The sequence below is a fragment of the Petaurus breviceps genome, unplaced genomic scaffold, assembly GCF_028583685.1.
Source record: "Petaurus breviceps papuanus isolate PSGF00001 unplaced genomic scaffold, PetGlider_PUasm1.0 178, whole genome shotgun sequence".
NCBI classification, from domain to species: Eukaryota; Metazoa; Chordata; class Mammalia; order Diprotodontia; family Petauridae; genus Petaurus; species Petaurus breviceps.
This window is the reverse complement of record NW_027185777.1, coordinates 1,256,618-1,273,587: the sequence shown is the minus strand read 5'-3', so window position 1 is coordinate 1,273,587 and position 16,970 is coordinate 1,256,618. Positions and strand designations below refer to the sequence as shown.

General features: G+C 37.2%; 1 protein-coding gene across 3 annotated transcripts in view; it reads right to left on the bottom strand.

Moving 5' to 3' along the window:
- The window catches only part of FAM133B (family with sequence similarity 133 member B), a 28,025-nt gene extending 11,244 nt beyond the window's left edge, over positions 1-16,781 (bottom strand). The window contains exons 1-9 of one of the 3 annotated variants that reach the window (XM_069086151.1): positions 16,599-16,780; positions 12,319-12,416; positions 11,227-11,305; positions 8,450-8,524; positions 8,130-8,162; positions 7,607-7,669; positions 5,985-6,077; positions 3,477-3,527; positions 956-1,051 (exon numbers count right to left, since the gene is read on the bottom strand). In XM_069086151.1, the coding sequence (XP_068942252.1) occupies positions 956-1,051; positions 3,477-3,527; positions 5,985-6,077; positions 7,607-7,669; positions 8,130-8,162; positions 8,450-8,524; positions 11,227-11,305; positions 12,319-12,416; positions 16,599-16,622 (612 nt within the window). In that variant the 5' untranslated portion in view covers positions 16,623-16,780. Of the gene's footprint in view, positions 1-955; positions 1,052-3,476; positions 3,528-5,984; positions 6,078-7,606; positions 7,670-8,129; positions 8,163-8,449; positions 8,525-11,226; positions 11,306-12,318; positions 12,417-15,451; positions 15,818-16,598 lie in introns of those variants that run through there. The other 2 variants (XM_069086152.1, XM_069086153.1) reach the window with 2 other exon arrangements.
- Between the last annotated feature and the right edge of the window lie 189 nt (positions 16,782-16,970).

Below are 16,970 nucleotides of genomic sequence, written 5' to 3'. Positions count from 1 at the left end.
GAACCAAGTCATCCCATGTAATGTTATTGTGTTTTCCCAGGGCAGCTGTTCTGGCCCTTCTTCTTCAAAGTCTGCTACGTCTATGCTTTTCAAGTAGCTCAGAAGCTTGAAAAAACACTCCATTAATTTCTTATTTTACCAAGATTAATGCTAATTAAACTAAGTACATAGTACAACATTCTATCATAAACAGAAAAGGAAATTTCTGTCAGTACTCAAAAATCACTTTTGTTTGTACAACACCATTTCTATGAACAATGTCTAGAATTACATACAATAGTTAATGAAAAACAAATTCTAGCAGAGTTTAAACAAGAACACAAAACATTTGTGTTTTATACTGCAAAGATGCAGAAACTGTATTAAAATGGTCATATAATGCCTATTTTCAATAAACTTTAGGATAAAGCAAGGTGCAACAAGTAATTACTTCTAAAGTGAAATGATTCTAGAGAAGACATTTTAGTCTCTGAAGAAAAACACTTTAAGTGGACTTAATTCTAAATATATTTAAAGTTTTAAGCTACATCAGTTCAATCTAAACAACAATTGTGGGCAGCTAGGTGGTACAGTGAGTAAAGCGCTGGCCCTGGAGTTGGGAGGACCCGAGTTCGGTTCTGGCCTGAGACACCCACACAAAAATACTAGCCGTGTAACCTTGGGCAAGTTACTTAACCCCAATTGCCCTCCAAAAGGCAAAAAAAAAAAAAACCCAACAACAATTGTTTGGATTTACTGTTTAAAGTGTATAAAAAGTAGAATACTAATTTAATATATTCAAATGCCTATGTAAGATTCATACTATACATTTCATGTCTTTTTCATATTATATCAGATGAAGAAGCTATCTAAATTAATCAAATGTTTACAAGCTTTATCCTTTTTGCTTATTAAGGATATAAAAAACGGAAACATTCAAAAAACTGAAGAAAACAGACTGAACTGACATACTAACCTCTTCTATACAATCTGGTTCTGATAAAGATTCAGATGATTCAGGTTTATCTTCAGAATTTATCTTCTTTCTTTTCTTGCTCAGACTTTTGATATCCTATGAATTATTCAACATATATTATTTCTACTCAGAATGAAGCTATACTAGCGATAGCACCATCTTATATTTCTAAGATCCAGTTTAACAATAACCATATTTAAAATTTTTATCTCTATTTCCACAAATAATAACTGAAATTTGGGGAGGTTTTACATTTTATATTAACCTAAAGTTTCATGGCTGTTATTACTATTTAGTAACAAAACATGTTTTGTTAAAACAAGTCCACACTGTTCAGTTGAAAGTCTCTATTTTCTCACCATATTTATTTCCCTATGATTTACTAAATTATACCTAATAAGGATATTTTTGAAAAATCAACCCACAAAACAATTGTATAATTAACTAAATTAGTATACACCTTGATGCCTCATTCAGGGTTACATATTGCAGTATTCTTTAAAAGAAATACTTGCTGGTTCTAATCCAACAAATATCTATTTTGTATAAATACTTTTGTTTTATCAACAAAACAAATACTTCAATACAAAGCAAAGTTAGGGAGTCATTATTTGCAGGATAAAATTACTGTTCAAAAAATTTCTCAAAATAGATTTCTTAATATACTTAGGTGTTTATTTACAATAATGACTTGAAGAAGGGCAAAGATATTTACAGAAAAATCTTTTTAACAATTAGGACAATCCATCATTCCTCAGATATATAGAGAACTTGGTAAAATTTATAAGGACACAGGTCATTCCCCCAAATGACAAATGGATAAAGGACAGGAAAGCCAGTTTTCAGACAAAGAAATCAAAACTACTTGTAGTCAGTGAAAAAGTACTCTAAATCACTACTGATTAGAGAAATACAAATTAAAACAACTTTAAGATATCACCATAAGATTGGCTAATAAGACAAAAAAGAAAAATGATAAATATTGGAGGGGATATGGGAAAATTTAGATTCTAATGCATTGTTTGTTAAGTTGAGAACTGATTCAACGATTCTTGAGAACAATTTGGAATTATGCCCAAAGGGCTATAAAACTGGGCATACCCTTTGATCCAGCAATACCACTAGTAGGTCTGTATCCCAAAGACATTAAAAAAAAAAAGGAAAAGAACCTAAGAACTTATTTGTACAAAAATATTTATAGCAGCTCTTTTTGTGGTGGCCTAGGAGTTGGAAATTGAGGGGATGGCTATCAATTAGGGAATGGCCCGAACAAGTTGTGGCATATGATTGTAATGGAATATTACTGTGTAGTAAGAAATGACAAGCAGGATGATTGCAGAAAAATCTGGAAAGACTTACATGAATTGATACATAGTAAAGTGAGCAGAACCAGGAGAACATTGTATATTGTAACAGCAATATGGTGGGATGAATGACTTAGTTCAGCAGTATAATGATCCAAGACAATCCCAAAGGACTCAAGAAAAATGCTATCCACCTCCAGGAAAAGAATGGATGTTGTCTGAATACAGATCAAAGCATACTATTTTTCACTTTCTTTTGTTTTGAGTTTTCTTGCACAAAATGACTAATATGGAAATGTTTTACAGGTATAACCTGTATCAGATTGCTTACTGTCTTGGGGGGGAGAGGGTTGAAGGGAGGGACAGAACTGGAACTCAAAACTAAAAAATGAGTGTTACCAAATAGTTATACATGTAATTGAGGAAAAATAATATTAAAAAAAAAAGGGAAAGAATGGGCTATCCAAAAGCAGGGTGAAGTGAGTTAACAGAATTCCTAAAGTCCTTCAAGAGAAGGTTACCTGATTACTTGTTGGGGGTACTGTAGAAGGGATTCCTGTACAGCTAAGGAATTAGATAAAATGACCCCTTATGTTCCTTCAAATTCTGAAATGTTGTACAAATTAATACCAATTCCAAAACTAAGAAAACATAAAATTGTGATGTTATTATGTAAACAAATGGGGAAATATAATTTAATTTAAATAAATCTATATACAAGTAAGCTCTTTAAGATGCACCTATGGCATAAAGAAACAAGATTCAACTGTTAACAAGTACTTGCTTTAAAATGAACTGATTTTATAAGTAAAGACATTTTATCCTCTGAAGAAAATACACTTTAAGTAGATTTAACTCCAAATACATCATATTTAAAGCTTCTGAGATAACCTACAAAAATTCGATCTAACCAATATCTGTTTAGATTGTTTAGTGTCTGTCCAAAGTAAATTATTCTATTACTTTAGTGTACTCAAAATTTAATTTCGGTAAGCAAAGTTTCACTTAAATTAACATATGAAACTGATAAAACTTCCCTGAAATAGATTTAATAGGTCCAAAAAAAAAAGTCATGCATCTGCTGTACAATTTCTAAATAAAATCAGTAAACATGATAGATTCCCAAGTCATCCAAAGCTAACATATAAATATTAACATTTAATATTAACATATTAAATATTTAACATATTAAATATTTAAGATCCTTTTAATTTTACCTTTTCTCTCTCATGTTCATCTTTTGACTTCTTTTTCTTCTTAATGCTGTCCTAAATAAAGTGAAAATATCAATTTAAAATGTAATAGTTGTAAGTAAAGAATAAATACCATGGTATGATTGATCAAATGCAAATACTATTTGCTATTTATATATATATTTGCTATTAAAAATAGAAAAATTGTAGAAGTAAACCTTCATATAGAAGAGGTTTCTTTCTAACCAAATTAGCTCAAATACTATTTTCTATATTCCAAATGCCATTTTCCCATTGAATTACAATTAAAATGGACAATACCCTTTAGAGTGTTACCCAGACTACTTGACCTGAGTTATTATCAAGAAAGCTGAGACCTAATTCTATTCCCTTAATTCAGTCATTAAAATTGCTCCACCTCTGGCAATTCTACCAAAGGGAAAAACCTGGGAATTATTTGTCTGGCTGTCATTATCCATACTTTAGAATCTTTCCTACAAAAAATAACTCTTCTGACTTGATATTTTTATGAATGGCAACAAACACCATCTAAAAACATGGTATCATCTATGTTTTTCTTTTCACTCTCCCACACTGAAAATTACCTAGACTTGTCAACCTCTCTGTGCAGTCTCTGTCACATTCACCCCTTTTTTCCTCTTCCCATTATATATCATTCAAGGTCAGGACTTCCTGGAGTACTGCAAAATCTTCCTAAATGATATTCTAATATCTAATTTGTCCTACTTCAATCCATTCTTAACACCAGTGCCAGATCAGCTTTTTTTTTAATGTACAGATCTGATTTTGTCAGTCCTCTCCTCAAACCACGATGGTGAGGAACAACTTGGGTCCATGATGATAGGTTGAGATAGGGGAGTGGGGAGAGATACTTATTGTAGAGAAAAGGCTGTGTGTGTGTGAGTGAGTGTGTGTGTGTGTGTGTGTGTGTGTGTGTATAATGGGATGATGACAACATAACAGTGCTTTTCAGTATTTTAAGAGTTGTCATGTAGAAGGACATAAGATTGGGCTTGTTTGGTCAAAACGGACAAAACCTGCAGCAGTAAGTGGAAGTCACCAAGAAGGCAATCTATAACCTATAGTAGGAAAAATTCCCCCAAATCCAGAGTCATCCAGGGGTAGAGTAGGCTGCCTCCAGAGATGGAGAGCTCCCCTTCCTCCTTGGTCTTCAAGTGGAGGCTGGAAGACCATTTAAGGGGTTTGTTAAAGCAAGAATTCCTTTTGTGAGTTGGATCCATTGGTCAGTAAGATCTTGTCTATCTCTTAAATTCTATGAGTCTTCTAGAAAAACTTCCCATAGACCTTACAATGTTATTTCTAAGTCTCTTAATTTATCTGTTTTGTATTATGGCTATTTGTATTTGTACTGTTTCTTACTTGACTAGATTTTTAAGCTCTATGAGGGTAAGGACTGTCTTATTTCTATCTCTTCCAAAGCCTAGCACAGGGTCATGCATACTGTAGGTGCATGTAAGCAACGCCTGTTCGCTAAGGCTTGTTTTCACTGTAGCATGGTTGCTGTGAGAACAGCTTCACACCTCTCACTTTTGCTAGTAGGAGGTTTGCCACTTGCAATTCTCCCAGGGACTGAATGCTCCAGTATCCTTCCTTATCTCCCTATCTCTGGAGCCTTACTTTCAAATCCAGTGTTTTGAATTCTAGTGCTCTTTATACACCATCACCTGTTTTTATTGCGCTGAACTCTTGTGGTCAAGCCACAGGCCCCTTCCTCGTTTCCAGACATCTTTTCTGAAGTATGAGCATGCACACCCACACCACATTCAGCAGAACTGTGTACTACAGGCTTCACAGCGCTAAGATCTGTCAAAGAAAGTGTTCTACATGACTTTCACACTGTCTTTGAAGTTCTGATGTGTCACTGCTTCACTCCTGGACAATAGCGTTTAAAGACTGGGCTATGGTGAAATAATGTTTCCTTAATTTGAAGCTACTTTTTGTACTAAAGGGAACATGATCATCAAAGTGTCTGGCTCTTTATAGGGCACCTGCTACAACATTAGTAACTATTGGGAGGAAGGTTCAGATATTTACAGATCAAGATTAGGAATTAAAATCGATTTAAGAATTCAAGAATCAGAAGCTGAGAAAAAAATCTAACAAGTTAATGGAAATCATTATTGAAGCACAGGGGCAATGAGAACCTTCTTCAAGAAAGGGCCCAGTGCTCTGATGTCTAGCTCTTCCCTAAGAGGAATGGATTTCTTCTTTTGAAGCAAAGGCTCTGAGGTCAACTGAAACTTAGAGGCAATGTTGTTCTAAAATGTTATTGACAGATTTTTTGATAATAGTTCCAGACACCAGAAACAGAATAAACATTGTTTTGGTAGATGCTTGCTTGCATAGGTCAAAGTATAAGAAAATCTTTGTGGAAGTCATGGCAAATAAGTAAGCAGTTATTTGAGTTTATATATGGAAAGCAATTAAAAACAGAGTATCTAACCTCTAATTACAAATGCCAAAAGAACTGTCATCCCGTTTCTGTGTTACCTTACTATCTGATTCAGATTCTGATATGGAGCATTCTGAAGATCTATGTGAACGATATTTCTTTTTTCTTCTTTTTTTCCCTTGTTTCTTATCCTACATAAAATATTTAAGAAAAAAAAAATGGGTTTCTATATCATTAAACTCTCCTGATATAATTTTTGCATTTTATTTATTTCTTACCTTAATCAATTAATGAAAAAGATTAAAAAGGGATTAGTTGCCTTATATAATTGCCATTCATTGATCCACAAATACTTTGCCCAATCTGCTAGTCTTTACAATTCAATTCAACAAACAAATATCAAATGCCTACTATGATCATGGTAAGGAGGCAGGTAAGGCAAAGAAGATAGAGGACTAGTGCTGGAATCATGAAGACCTAGATGCAAGTACTGCTTTTCACATGTATGTGACCACAGGTAATTCATTTGATTTGTGTCCTAGGAAACTCGCTGAGAGAACAGAGGAGTGACTGATTTGCACTGATAGATACTGTATGTTGGGAACTCCCTACATAAACGGGCTCACTGAGTTAGAACCCCACCACTCCCACCTGAGTGCATGGCACCGTGCTAGGCTCTGGGAATGCAGACAGTAACAGTTGCTACTCTCAAAGAGCTTATATTCTATTTGGTGGTGTTGGTGGTGGTGGTGGGGTCTACAAGGAGGTTGGTAGTGCAGAGAGATATACAACACATACACAAGTATACTACAAAGTAGGGAACATAAAGAGAGATCAAAGTGTTCCAGATGTGGGGCGAAAGCACTAACAACCTGTAGACTTTAGGGAGGCCTTTCGCCAAGGCAGACATAAGATGTGCACTTCAGGCACTGGGCAAGCTTGTGTGAGTACTGAGTGTGTGTAACAGGTAGTCCAGGTTCATCAGGATGAAGCCTGTGACAGAAGGAGGGTACGCTTTAATTTAGAGATAAGGGGTGGTGGCTGAGGGTTTCTGAGTAGGGAAGTAACAGGTTATTCCTGTACTTAGCAAGATTATTTTGGCAGGTGAGTGAAGAAAATAAAAGGGAGAGTGTGGAGGCAGGAAGATCAACCTAGAGCTCTAAGAGTCCATGCCACAGGTGTGAGGGGCTGAACTCAAGCAGTGGCCACACGAGTGGAGAGACAGGATGCATCTAAGAGATGTTGAGGAAGGGTCCATTGCAGCACTAGCTTGCTGTCTGACCTTGAATAAATCATTTCACAGCTACAGGCCTCAACTCCTTACCTATAAAATATTGTGGCTAAATTAACTCTTCAAGTTCCATCTGATTCTTAACATTCTAGGGTTCTATCAATTGTTTGTAGATATTCCCTTTCTTTACTAACTTGCTAATGAATACAATAAATTCACAAAAGGAGATTTAAAACATGTTCCAATTTAAACATATGGCTTTTTAACTTGTCTATACCAAAGCTTCTCCATCATATGGGCATAATTAATCAAAATCTTACTGTGTATTTTAAAAAGGTTGTCAATTAAAACCTTTAAATAAAACACTTCTGATGGTCTACAACATAATGCATTTTCTCAATGAGTCTTGATACAGTGTAGCCAACACATTTAAAAACAATTTTGGAATATATTTCATGTACTATATTAAAAACTACAACTCACTCTTACCTCATCTTCTGAATCTGAAGAACTGCTGGAAGAATCAGAGCTTGATGAAGAAGAGGATGAAGACTTGACCAAACATAAAACAATTAAAGCTTGTGAGATGCAGAATTTGTTCATTTCACTGTGCCTCATCAAATTACTCTAGAAGACTGATTAATTTATCATCTAATGTAACAAAAGCCCATGTTCCTAAGAATCATTAAGATTTTTTAAAGCCAAGAGATTTTTTTCCCCTCAGAGCTGTTTACATGTTACATCTTTAAAGAAAACTAAATTTTAAAGTACTCATATTTAAGACAAATACTAAATATTCTTCTTTAATATTAATGGAGTCCCAGTTTTACAGGAGGTTAGCATCTTTCTATCATGAACACTATTCCCAATTGATACAATCAGCGCCTTAGTTTCTGCCCAGTTATTTAATCTGAGCCATATTATTAATAAAACTAATCATCCTTACTTTTCAGGGCCTTAATCCATTTACATTTGGCAAAAAAGGAAAAAAAAAAAGGAAAACGTTGCTCACCCTACCAGATTTCTTCTTTTCCTTTTTCTTTCTCTAAAAAGAAATAAATGTTGTCAGGCTGTGACTAAATTCTGCAAGTCAGAAGTCTAAGTAATAAGACGATCTCAGTTTTTAAAATGCATTATTAGCAGCAGGTAAGATATGAAAAATTTGTATCTTGGATATACTTTACAATTTGTTAATAAAGAAGCATTTATTAAGGTGCCTACTATGTGCCAAGTACTATGCTAAGTGCTTGGATACAAAGACAAAATTAAAACAAACACTGCCCGTGAGGAGCTATATGGTCAGTATGTTAAGATTATTACTAAGAGTATTACCTCTCTTTTCTTTGATGAACTCTCGCTTCCACCTAACAATTTTTCCCTGTGTTTTTCCAGTTCCTTTTTCCAGTTCTGAAAAAAAAATATTACAAACAATTCTCTTTCTATAAAAATGATTCAGAAAGTGAACAAAACAGGTAGCTCAATAAATGTTTTCTAAAAGAAGGCTTTTTGTGGTCTGGCCTAAGAACCTAACCATGTTTGTGAGGAAATGTGTTCTACGTTCCAAACAAATGATTTAAAAAGGTTTAGAAAGCAACTGATTCACTAGTGCCTCACTATATTTGTAATCAGCCCATAACAAAACAAACTGTGAGACTGCATTTCTGTAGGCAATTATTACTGTTTCTCTACAGTGTTAGGCATCTTTATCTAAGGTAAACTAATTTTCGGTTAGAAATCACAATACTAAGACTCTTAATTCAGTCTCTGAGACTGCTTGGCCATTTTTATCTTCTCTACATATTACCTTCCCCTGACTGATGAACTGACTTTTTAATGTATCCTTTCCCTGAAGAAAGTAATCATGTCATGGAGATAGAGTATGTCATCGATGTCTTTTGTTTTTGGTTACACTGAATATAGCATTCTCCTGGTTCTTCACCAGGAAGATCAGTTTATGATTTTTCCCATGTTTCTCTTAATTCCTTATATTTGTCATTTTTAGTGCACAATAGTCTACTGCATTCATATGCCATGCTTTATTCAGTCAAGCCCCACTCACTTTATTTCTAGTTCTTTGCTACTACAAAAAGTCCTATGAATATTCCAGTAGATATGGACCATTTATTTATGTTCTGGACTTCCTTTAGGTATATTTCTAACAGAGGAATCAGTAAGTTAAAGGGTCAGACTGAAAATGGAACAGCTTAGTCACATTTTTCATAAAATTCATAATTGCTTTCTAGAATGGCTGAATTTACAGTTCAGTCAACCTAATTTCCTTGGTGTGAGGTGAAATCTTAATTGTTTTATTTTGCATTTCTCTTAAGAATGATTTGGAACAACTTTAAATATAGTTACTGGAAAATTGCAATTTTGTTTTTCGAAAACTCTTTCCATCATATGAACATTGATCTCTTGTTCTAAAATGGCTCTTGACATTTTAAATTCCTATCTCCCTTTTTTGGTTACTCTTCTCCCTACTAGAGCCATGAAACCTTTTACACTTTTGTCACACATGCATTTATACGTTATTGTTGCTGGTCTAAACCTAAGGCTGGCCAAAGAGCTTTTCAATTTTCTGTCAAATGGGGAGCCCTTCCTCAAACGATTTTATGTTCTGGGCTTTATTGGGCTATGGTGTCTGATCACTTCTTGTCTGCTTATTTAATTTGTTAAACTGATCTACTTTCCTAGATTTTAACTAGTACCAAATAGTTTTCGTGGTTATTGCTTTATAACACAGTCTGAAATCTGAATATGCTACATCCCCTCATTCCTACCTTTCCCTTCTATTATTTCTCCTTCAGATTCTAGACTAGGGGTTCTTAACCTGGAATGTGCAAACTTATTTTTTAACCAAGTTTTTGGTACTCTTCCAAAGTAACTTATTTCCTTTGTAATCCTACGAATTTTATTTTATGCATTTAAAAATATTTTTATAGGCCCACAGGTTTTACCAGACTGCTAAAGGGCCTCATGACAAAAACAAAACAAAACAAAAAAAAAACCTGAACAAACCAAAAACCAAACAAAAAATATGTTAAGAATCACTGTTCTAGACCTTTTATTTCTCCAAATTAATTTTGGTATTAATTCATCTAGTTCTATTAGTTTGAACAAATCTTTAGGCTAATTTAGGTTTTACCATCATTTTTAATTATATTGGCATGGCCCAGTCATAAGTACTGTATTAAATTTTTCTTCAATTATTTCCATTTTCCTTTCTGTTTTTTTTCATCTTCCTTTATTTCTGTAAAATATTTTGTAGCTATATTTGTATATATCTTGACTGAGAACAGTTACTTACCAGAACTTTTTTTGGTTGCTTTTTTTCCACGAGATTTCTCTTATTGTTCTTTTTAGTCTAATACTATTTGGGGGGTAAAATACATTTTTCTTTTAACATATTTAAGCACCTTCTTTAAAGTTTTTTTCCTCTAAGATTTGAAATACTATGTATCAACCCATAATAAAATGTTAGTAGTTTTAGTGCAGCGGCTAGGTGGTAGAGTAACAGAACACCAGACTTGGAATCAGGAAGACCTGAGTTCAAAACTGGTCTCAGACACTTAGTGGTTGTGTGACTCTGGGCAAGCCACTTAATCTTGTTTGCCTCAGTTTACTCATCTGTAAAATGAGCTGGAGAAGGAAATGGCAAAGTACTGCAGTATCTTTGCCAAGAATACCCCAAATAAGAGTCCCAAAGAGTTGGATACAACTGGAAAATGACTGAACAAGAATCCACAAGTACTTTTAGTAGTTTGATATTTTAGCTTTTTCAGTTTTGTGGGAAAATGTTTTAAGGTCTATATATCCAAAGATCAAATAACCCTTCCTCCTACAAAGCACTTACAATTCTAATGATAACATAGCAGTAAAAACTGACAAGAGTAAAGTTTGGAAAGTCCAGACTAGTTACATTTCAGTTACCAAGAAGGTAGAGTGAGTGAAATACTTAAGTTTACTATATAATATAGATACTGCTGTTATAGAAAGCTTAACTTAAAAACCTTAAAACAAAAATAAACAATTTAAAATGGAAAACATTTTATTTAAAGGCTTTTTAAGACAAAAAAGCTTCCATATAAAAAAGCACACTGTTCACCAACCTCATTCATTTTTTCTTCAAATTCTGCTAATGCCTTGGAGCCTTTCTTTTTCTTTTCTAGCTGTTCTTTCACTTCTTCCCTTAAAAGAAAAAGAACATAAGTTTATACAGATCAAAGAGATAAGAGCCACAGATTTCAAGAAGAGATCAAAAGTTGAGAGATGTTTTTAAAAAAATTATTTCCAAATGAAATGTAATAATTTTTCTAATTTGAATATATTTTCCTTAATCAGGGAGGGAATGGATAGAAGAGGAAGGGGATGGACAGAGTTCATGAAATGGATGTGAAAAGTACAGGAAAGTTTCAGCAATGAATTCCACTTAATAACTTCCCCACAAACCTTTACGGTTTATTATACATAAAATGAATTTCTTTGCTAATATTCTTTTAAACCAAGCAACTGGAAGTGTTAATCACCATCTCTTTCCAAAGACTCTTGAGAAAGAAGCTTGGTCTTTGTCCATACCCTTCATTGTATTTACTAAAATATTTACTGATAAGTCATTTCCTTCCCTGTGAGGGCACTCCCTCCAGTTAGTTGTCACTTTTAGCAATGCTCTGATATAGTGAGCTTCATTTAAAATAAAAGAATTAAGTATTATGAGCATGTTTCAACTATTATACCTTCAGAGGGAGTCCTCTGAAAGGCTCATGCCTGATATCACCCTGTGGAATAGTGACAAGGAAAATAAACTACATCAGAAAGAGTCAGTAACCAGTACATTAGATCTCCAAATTTTAGAACAGATGTACTGAGTAAAGCAAAGTTTTTTCAAACTATGAGTTCTCATTCTCTGATCTTAAAAGAGGTCAGAGGACTAATATATCCTAAAATCTGGCTAAACTATGAAAGATAAGAACATTCAAAAAGATATTTTTAAAAGAACATGGAATCTACCTTCTGAGATTTATTATTTCTTAATGTAAAAACTGTTTGTGGAATATGACTCTACCTGATTTGATGTTATATGGAAAGGAATGTAGCCACTAAATGCTTAATGATAAACAAAACAAGTCTTAAGTATCCTTTTGGCAAACAAATAAGTTTTTAAAAAAAATAACAGTAAATAAATGAAAAGTTTTTACAATTACCATGTGGGCCTTGGCCGATTCAGATAATCCTGTATTGTTGGCCCAGCAGACTGAGCAGGACCTCGAGATCTGGCCATGGCTATAGGATTCATATAAGCCTTGAGGGTGGGAAAAAAAAGAAATAAATTAAAACTAAATGATGGTCTTTAAAAATAACTCCTATGCTTTCTTTCCCCCTTATACTATAAAAACTGAGCTAAAAAAGAAAACCAACAATCAAAGAATAGTAAAAACTTGGAATCACCATTAAAATTTCCCCTCCAATTTTGAAAGGAAAATTATTAAAAAAAAAAAAAAAAGGCCTAGCCTGGAAGAACTCGTTTAGGAAAAAAATGCAACTTCCTGTATATCTTGAGAATTTATAATTGAGATTTAGCTCAGTCTAAGCCATTCATTCATTAGTATTGGGCAGTACAATACTGTACTTTATTATTCAGAATGATCACCCTGATCACATGATATCCTCAAAGAAAAGATTAAATTATAGCACACTTATAAAACATAAAAATATACTACATCTTAGAAATATTTTCAAGAAGGATTAAAGCAAAACAAAAAGATTTTCTTGCTAGGGTCCTAAAAGGAAATATGTTGTTTTATTAAAACTATTTGAATGCTATAACATTCCTTTTGGTTCAATCTCAGTCACTTGGCCCTCATATTCAATTTACTCAAAGAGAACAGAAAGTTGGCAGAATCGACATGAGCACATTAATTATGCCAACATATTCTTGGCTTACACATAAAGGTCTTTGGTTTAAGATGAAATATTCTTAAGCTTATTTGTAAAGGTTTAGAACTAAATAACTGACATACAAAAAGAAAAATATACTGCAATTGTTTATATAAGTAACATTCTATTTGTAACAAAATCTTTTAAAAAATTGCCAATTTCTCTTACATTGTTGCAATATCTGAATTACACATTTCCCCGATTTTTTTTTTGGCACAGTCAGCAGTACCACCACTACCAATAACATATAAGAACCTCTTCAACTCTCTAATTAAAGATAATAAATCTTCTGGAGATAATTTCTCACTTGAGCCAGAAGTGGTAAAATCACTTCATTTCACAGCAAGTTAGGCCTTACAGATCATTTAGTCCAACCCCATGATTTTACAGAGGAGGAAACTGATGTATAGCCAGACTAAATGATTTGCCCAAATTTGGGGATGGGGCCAGGACTATGAGATCCCAGGTCTCCATTCTGTCAGACCAGTAGTTCCAAACCATGGCAGAAGACTCCGCAGAAGGTAATTCACAACGGGGGGGGATTTTTTTTTTTGCCTTTTGGAGGGCAATTGGGGTTAAATAACTTGCCCAAGGTTACAAAAGGCTAGTTTTTTTGCGTGGGTGTTAAGTGTCTGCGGCCTGAACCGAACTTGGGTCCTCCTGACTCCGGGGCCAGCGCTTTACTCACTGCACCACCTAGCCGCCCCAAAGAACAAAGAAATCTGTAACCGACTGTAATCAATTAATTATAATTACCACTGCAATCGGACCAGCCGCAACTGGGGGATTTCTGAGGAACTAGTGCTAAGAATTTAAGTACTGGGTCAGACTGGCTAGAAGCATAAATTCAGATATTTAATTTTTTGCTGTTGTGTTCTTATAAATTCTAATCAACTGCCTTTGCAAAGAATTATAATCTGTGTAATATTAAGAATGGCACCAACTAGAAGGCTTTGTTAAGGCTTAACTGTTTGTGTAAGATTACTACCATTGGCAATAATAACAAACTCACTATATACTACATCTTAAAGGCAGCTTTGCAAATTGTCCAAGTTATCTTAATTATAATATGATGTAGGTTACTAATATTTCTTTTTATTTTTAAATTTTTGTTTCTGTGTCATGCTATGGTTTTATATCTCTCCGGTGTCTACTTTGGACAAAAAGAAGTCCCAAAAAATTTACATCACAAAAAACACCTGGCTAGTAATGCTACTTACAGGTACCTGCTGGGGCCAAAAAATTTATCCTCAGGTCCACCTGATGTTGATCATCTCTGACCTTGTGCTTGGCTGACAGTTTTTAGGAACCCAAAGTCAACTTGTATTTAGAAGACGCACAGATTACTCCTAAATAAACTTCTGGGAAAGCACGAACAACGTATTTTTATTGACATTTATTTTGTATCTAGCCTTCAGCCCAATAAGGAAGTTCTTTTAAGACTAAGACATTTTACTATCTCACTCAGAAAAAAACCCTTTTTTAATGTGTCCACAGAGCTTTATTTTTTTCCCCCCTCCTTCAGTCTGAGGTGATGTTACTTATTTCCAATAAGGAGAGCAAAGAAACTGTCTGGTTTCCAGAAACTGGTTAGTTCCATGGAATATCACACTGAGTACATCATTTAAGCATTGTAAATTTCCAGATCAGAACCCCTCTTACTGAAACATAACTACATAAGCCAAAAGGAAAAAAATAATTTTTGGATTATCTGTGCTTTTGTATTTTTCCATTAGCACAGCTCACAGAAGTTACCTGAAGCATAAGTATATGAACACATGCCAAGAGGAAATATAAATGACTTTTCAATTATCTGTGCCTCTGTACTTTTCCGTTAGTATAGCTAAGAGAAAATTAATGTGAAGCACAAGGTGGCAAGTGTAGGAGTCAGTACTTAGGAAAAATGGAAGTAAGTGGTATGTGGTATTTGACTGCTGACTGGAGATGGATCATTGTCGTAGAAGGAACACTGTAATTATTTATAAAGAACAGGAAGGGCATCTCAGAAAGCAACTGCTATTAAATCTAGCTTCTGTAAATTACTGAGTCCCGTTAAATCTAAACAAATTCACAAACACGAAAGAGCTATTAAAAACAAAAAACAACATTGCCTGCAGAAGCAGCAGTAGGAAGGTACTGACCAAAAGCATCAGAATTGCTTTTAAGTCCATCTTAGAAAATGTCAGTTTTTCAGGCCGAAAGGTGGTGTTTCTTTTAATTTTTAAACTTCAGAATCCACATCAGCACTACAGTACTATACAGAAAGCACAGGCCTGGGGCAAGGAAAAGCCTCTTCTGAACCTGGCTGTGCCATTCGCTAGCTGAGTGACCTTGGCATGATCAGGCACGACATAGCACCGAGAGCTGGAAGGTCATCCCAAACTTAGGGAGATGACTTACCAGGGACACACAAGCGCGAGCAGCAGAGTCAGGAATGCTGGCCCGGAGACGGGAAGACTGCCTCAAATTCTACCACTTGCAACACTCAGTGGCTGTGTGACCACAGGCAAGTCACCTCCCCCTGGAAGCCTCGGGTTCTCTAACGGTGTAATGGAGATAATTATCCAGAGGCTCCAGAGACGCTCGAAGAAAAGCACTTCAAAGTCAACTTTATGCCAAGGCCATTGCATACTCTCTCCTCTCCCATCCCAACGCTGTTTCCATTAAGCCGTTTTCCCTGCTCGGTTCGGTCCCAGTTTTCCATTCTAAAGACCAGAGTGGGAGGCTAGATGAGCCCTAGGCGGTCCTTCCCGATTCCACATTAAGTGAAACCGTCTTTTCCCCGGTATAAAACATGACCAGAAGCCGGTGCAGCGCACGAGACGGGTCCCCCGAGAGGGGCCGGGCGGAGGGCTTTTCCACTCCCGGCCCCTCTGCCAGGTGAGCCAGCACGGGCAGGCGGGAGAGAACGCGATGCGTGCCAACCCAAGATGCACGGGGCTGCGGGGGAAGCCCGGGAGCACCCAGATGGTGCCACCTGAACCGGCCGCGGCTGCCCACGGCTCGGTCTCCGGCCCCAGGGACCCCTCCCCTCCTCCAGAGACCGTAACTTAACAAAGGTCTCGAAGGGACGGACCTTCCCCGGGAGGGAGCACAAAGCACGGCCGGGCCCCGGCCCCAGGCCCGCGGACGAGGCTGCAGAGGCTCCGGGGAACGGGGGCTGCCCGAGCCCTGCCCCTAGCGGGGAGACCCTCTTGGAGAGGGGGAGGGGTGGCAGGGAGAGAGGGGACGGGGGGGGGGGGGGGAGGGACGGGCGGGGACAAGGGGAGGCGGAGCGCGAGCAGCAGGCCGGGCCCGCGGTCCTGCCATCTCCCTGGGGCCTAGGCAAGCGCTTTCAGGCCCCTCTTCGACTGCTGGTCCGGCCCCGCCGCCGGGCCGCCCGAGCAAGGCCACGAAGGGCGGCAGGCGCTGGGTAAAGCGACGCCCGAGGTCCCCCGGGGAAGGCGGGCCGGGCCGGATTCGGGGAGGCCCCAGGGCCGCGCGGCCGCCGAGGGAGCTGGGCCGCCGGGCCGAGGCCACCTCCTTCCCGCTGGCGCGGGACACTTACCACCCGGTTGTCCCTCTTGCCCATGGTGCCCGACGGCTGCCCGTGCTGCTGCTTGGCCGAGAGGACTAAGGGACCGCGGGCGGTGAGGATCGGGAGGCTACAGCGGCAGCGGCAGCGGCAGCGGTAGCTCCTCCTCCTTTTTCACCCGAGCGCCCACAGCGAGGGGCGCCGCGAAACGTCCAGGAGACGGCTCCGCCGACACAGCGCCCCCCTGCGTCTCGGCGGGAAGTGGGCCCTGCCTGAGCGCTGCTCCCGCCGTCTGCGCCTGCGCCTCGGCCTCTCCCCAGCGTGCTGCTCCAACCTCATCTCCCTCCTTCCCTCCTTCCCTTCCTTCCTTCCTTCCTTCCTTCCTTCCTTCCTTCCTTCCTTCCT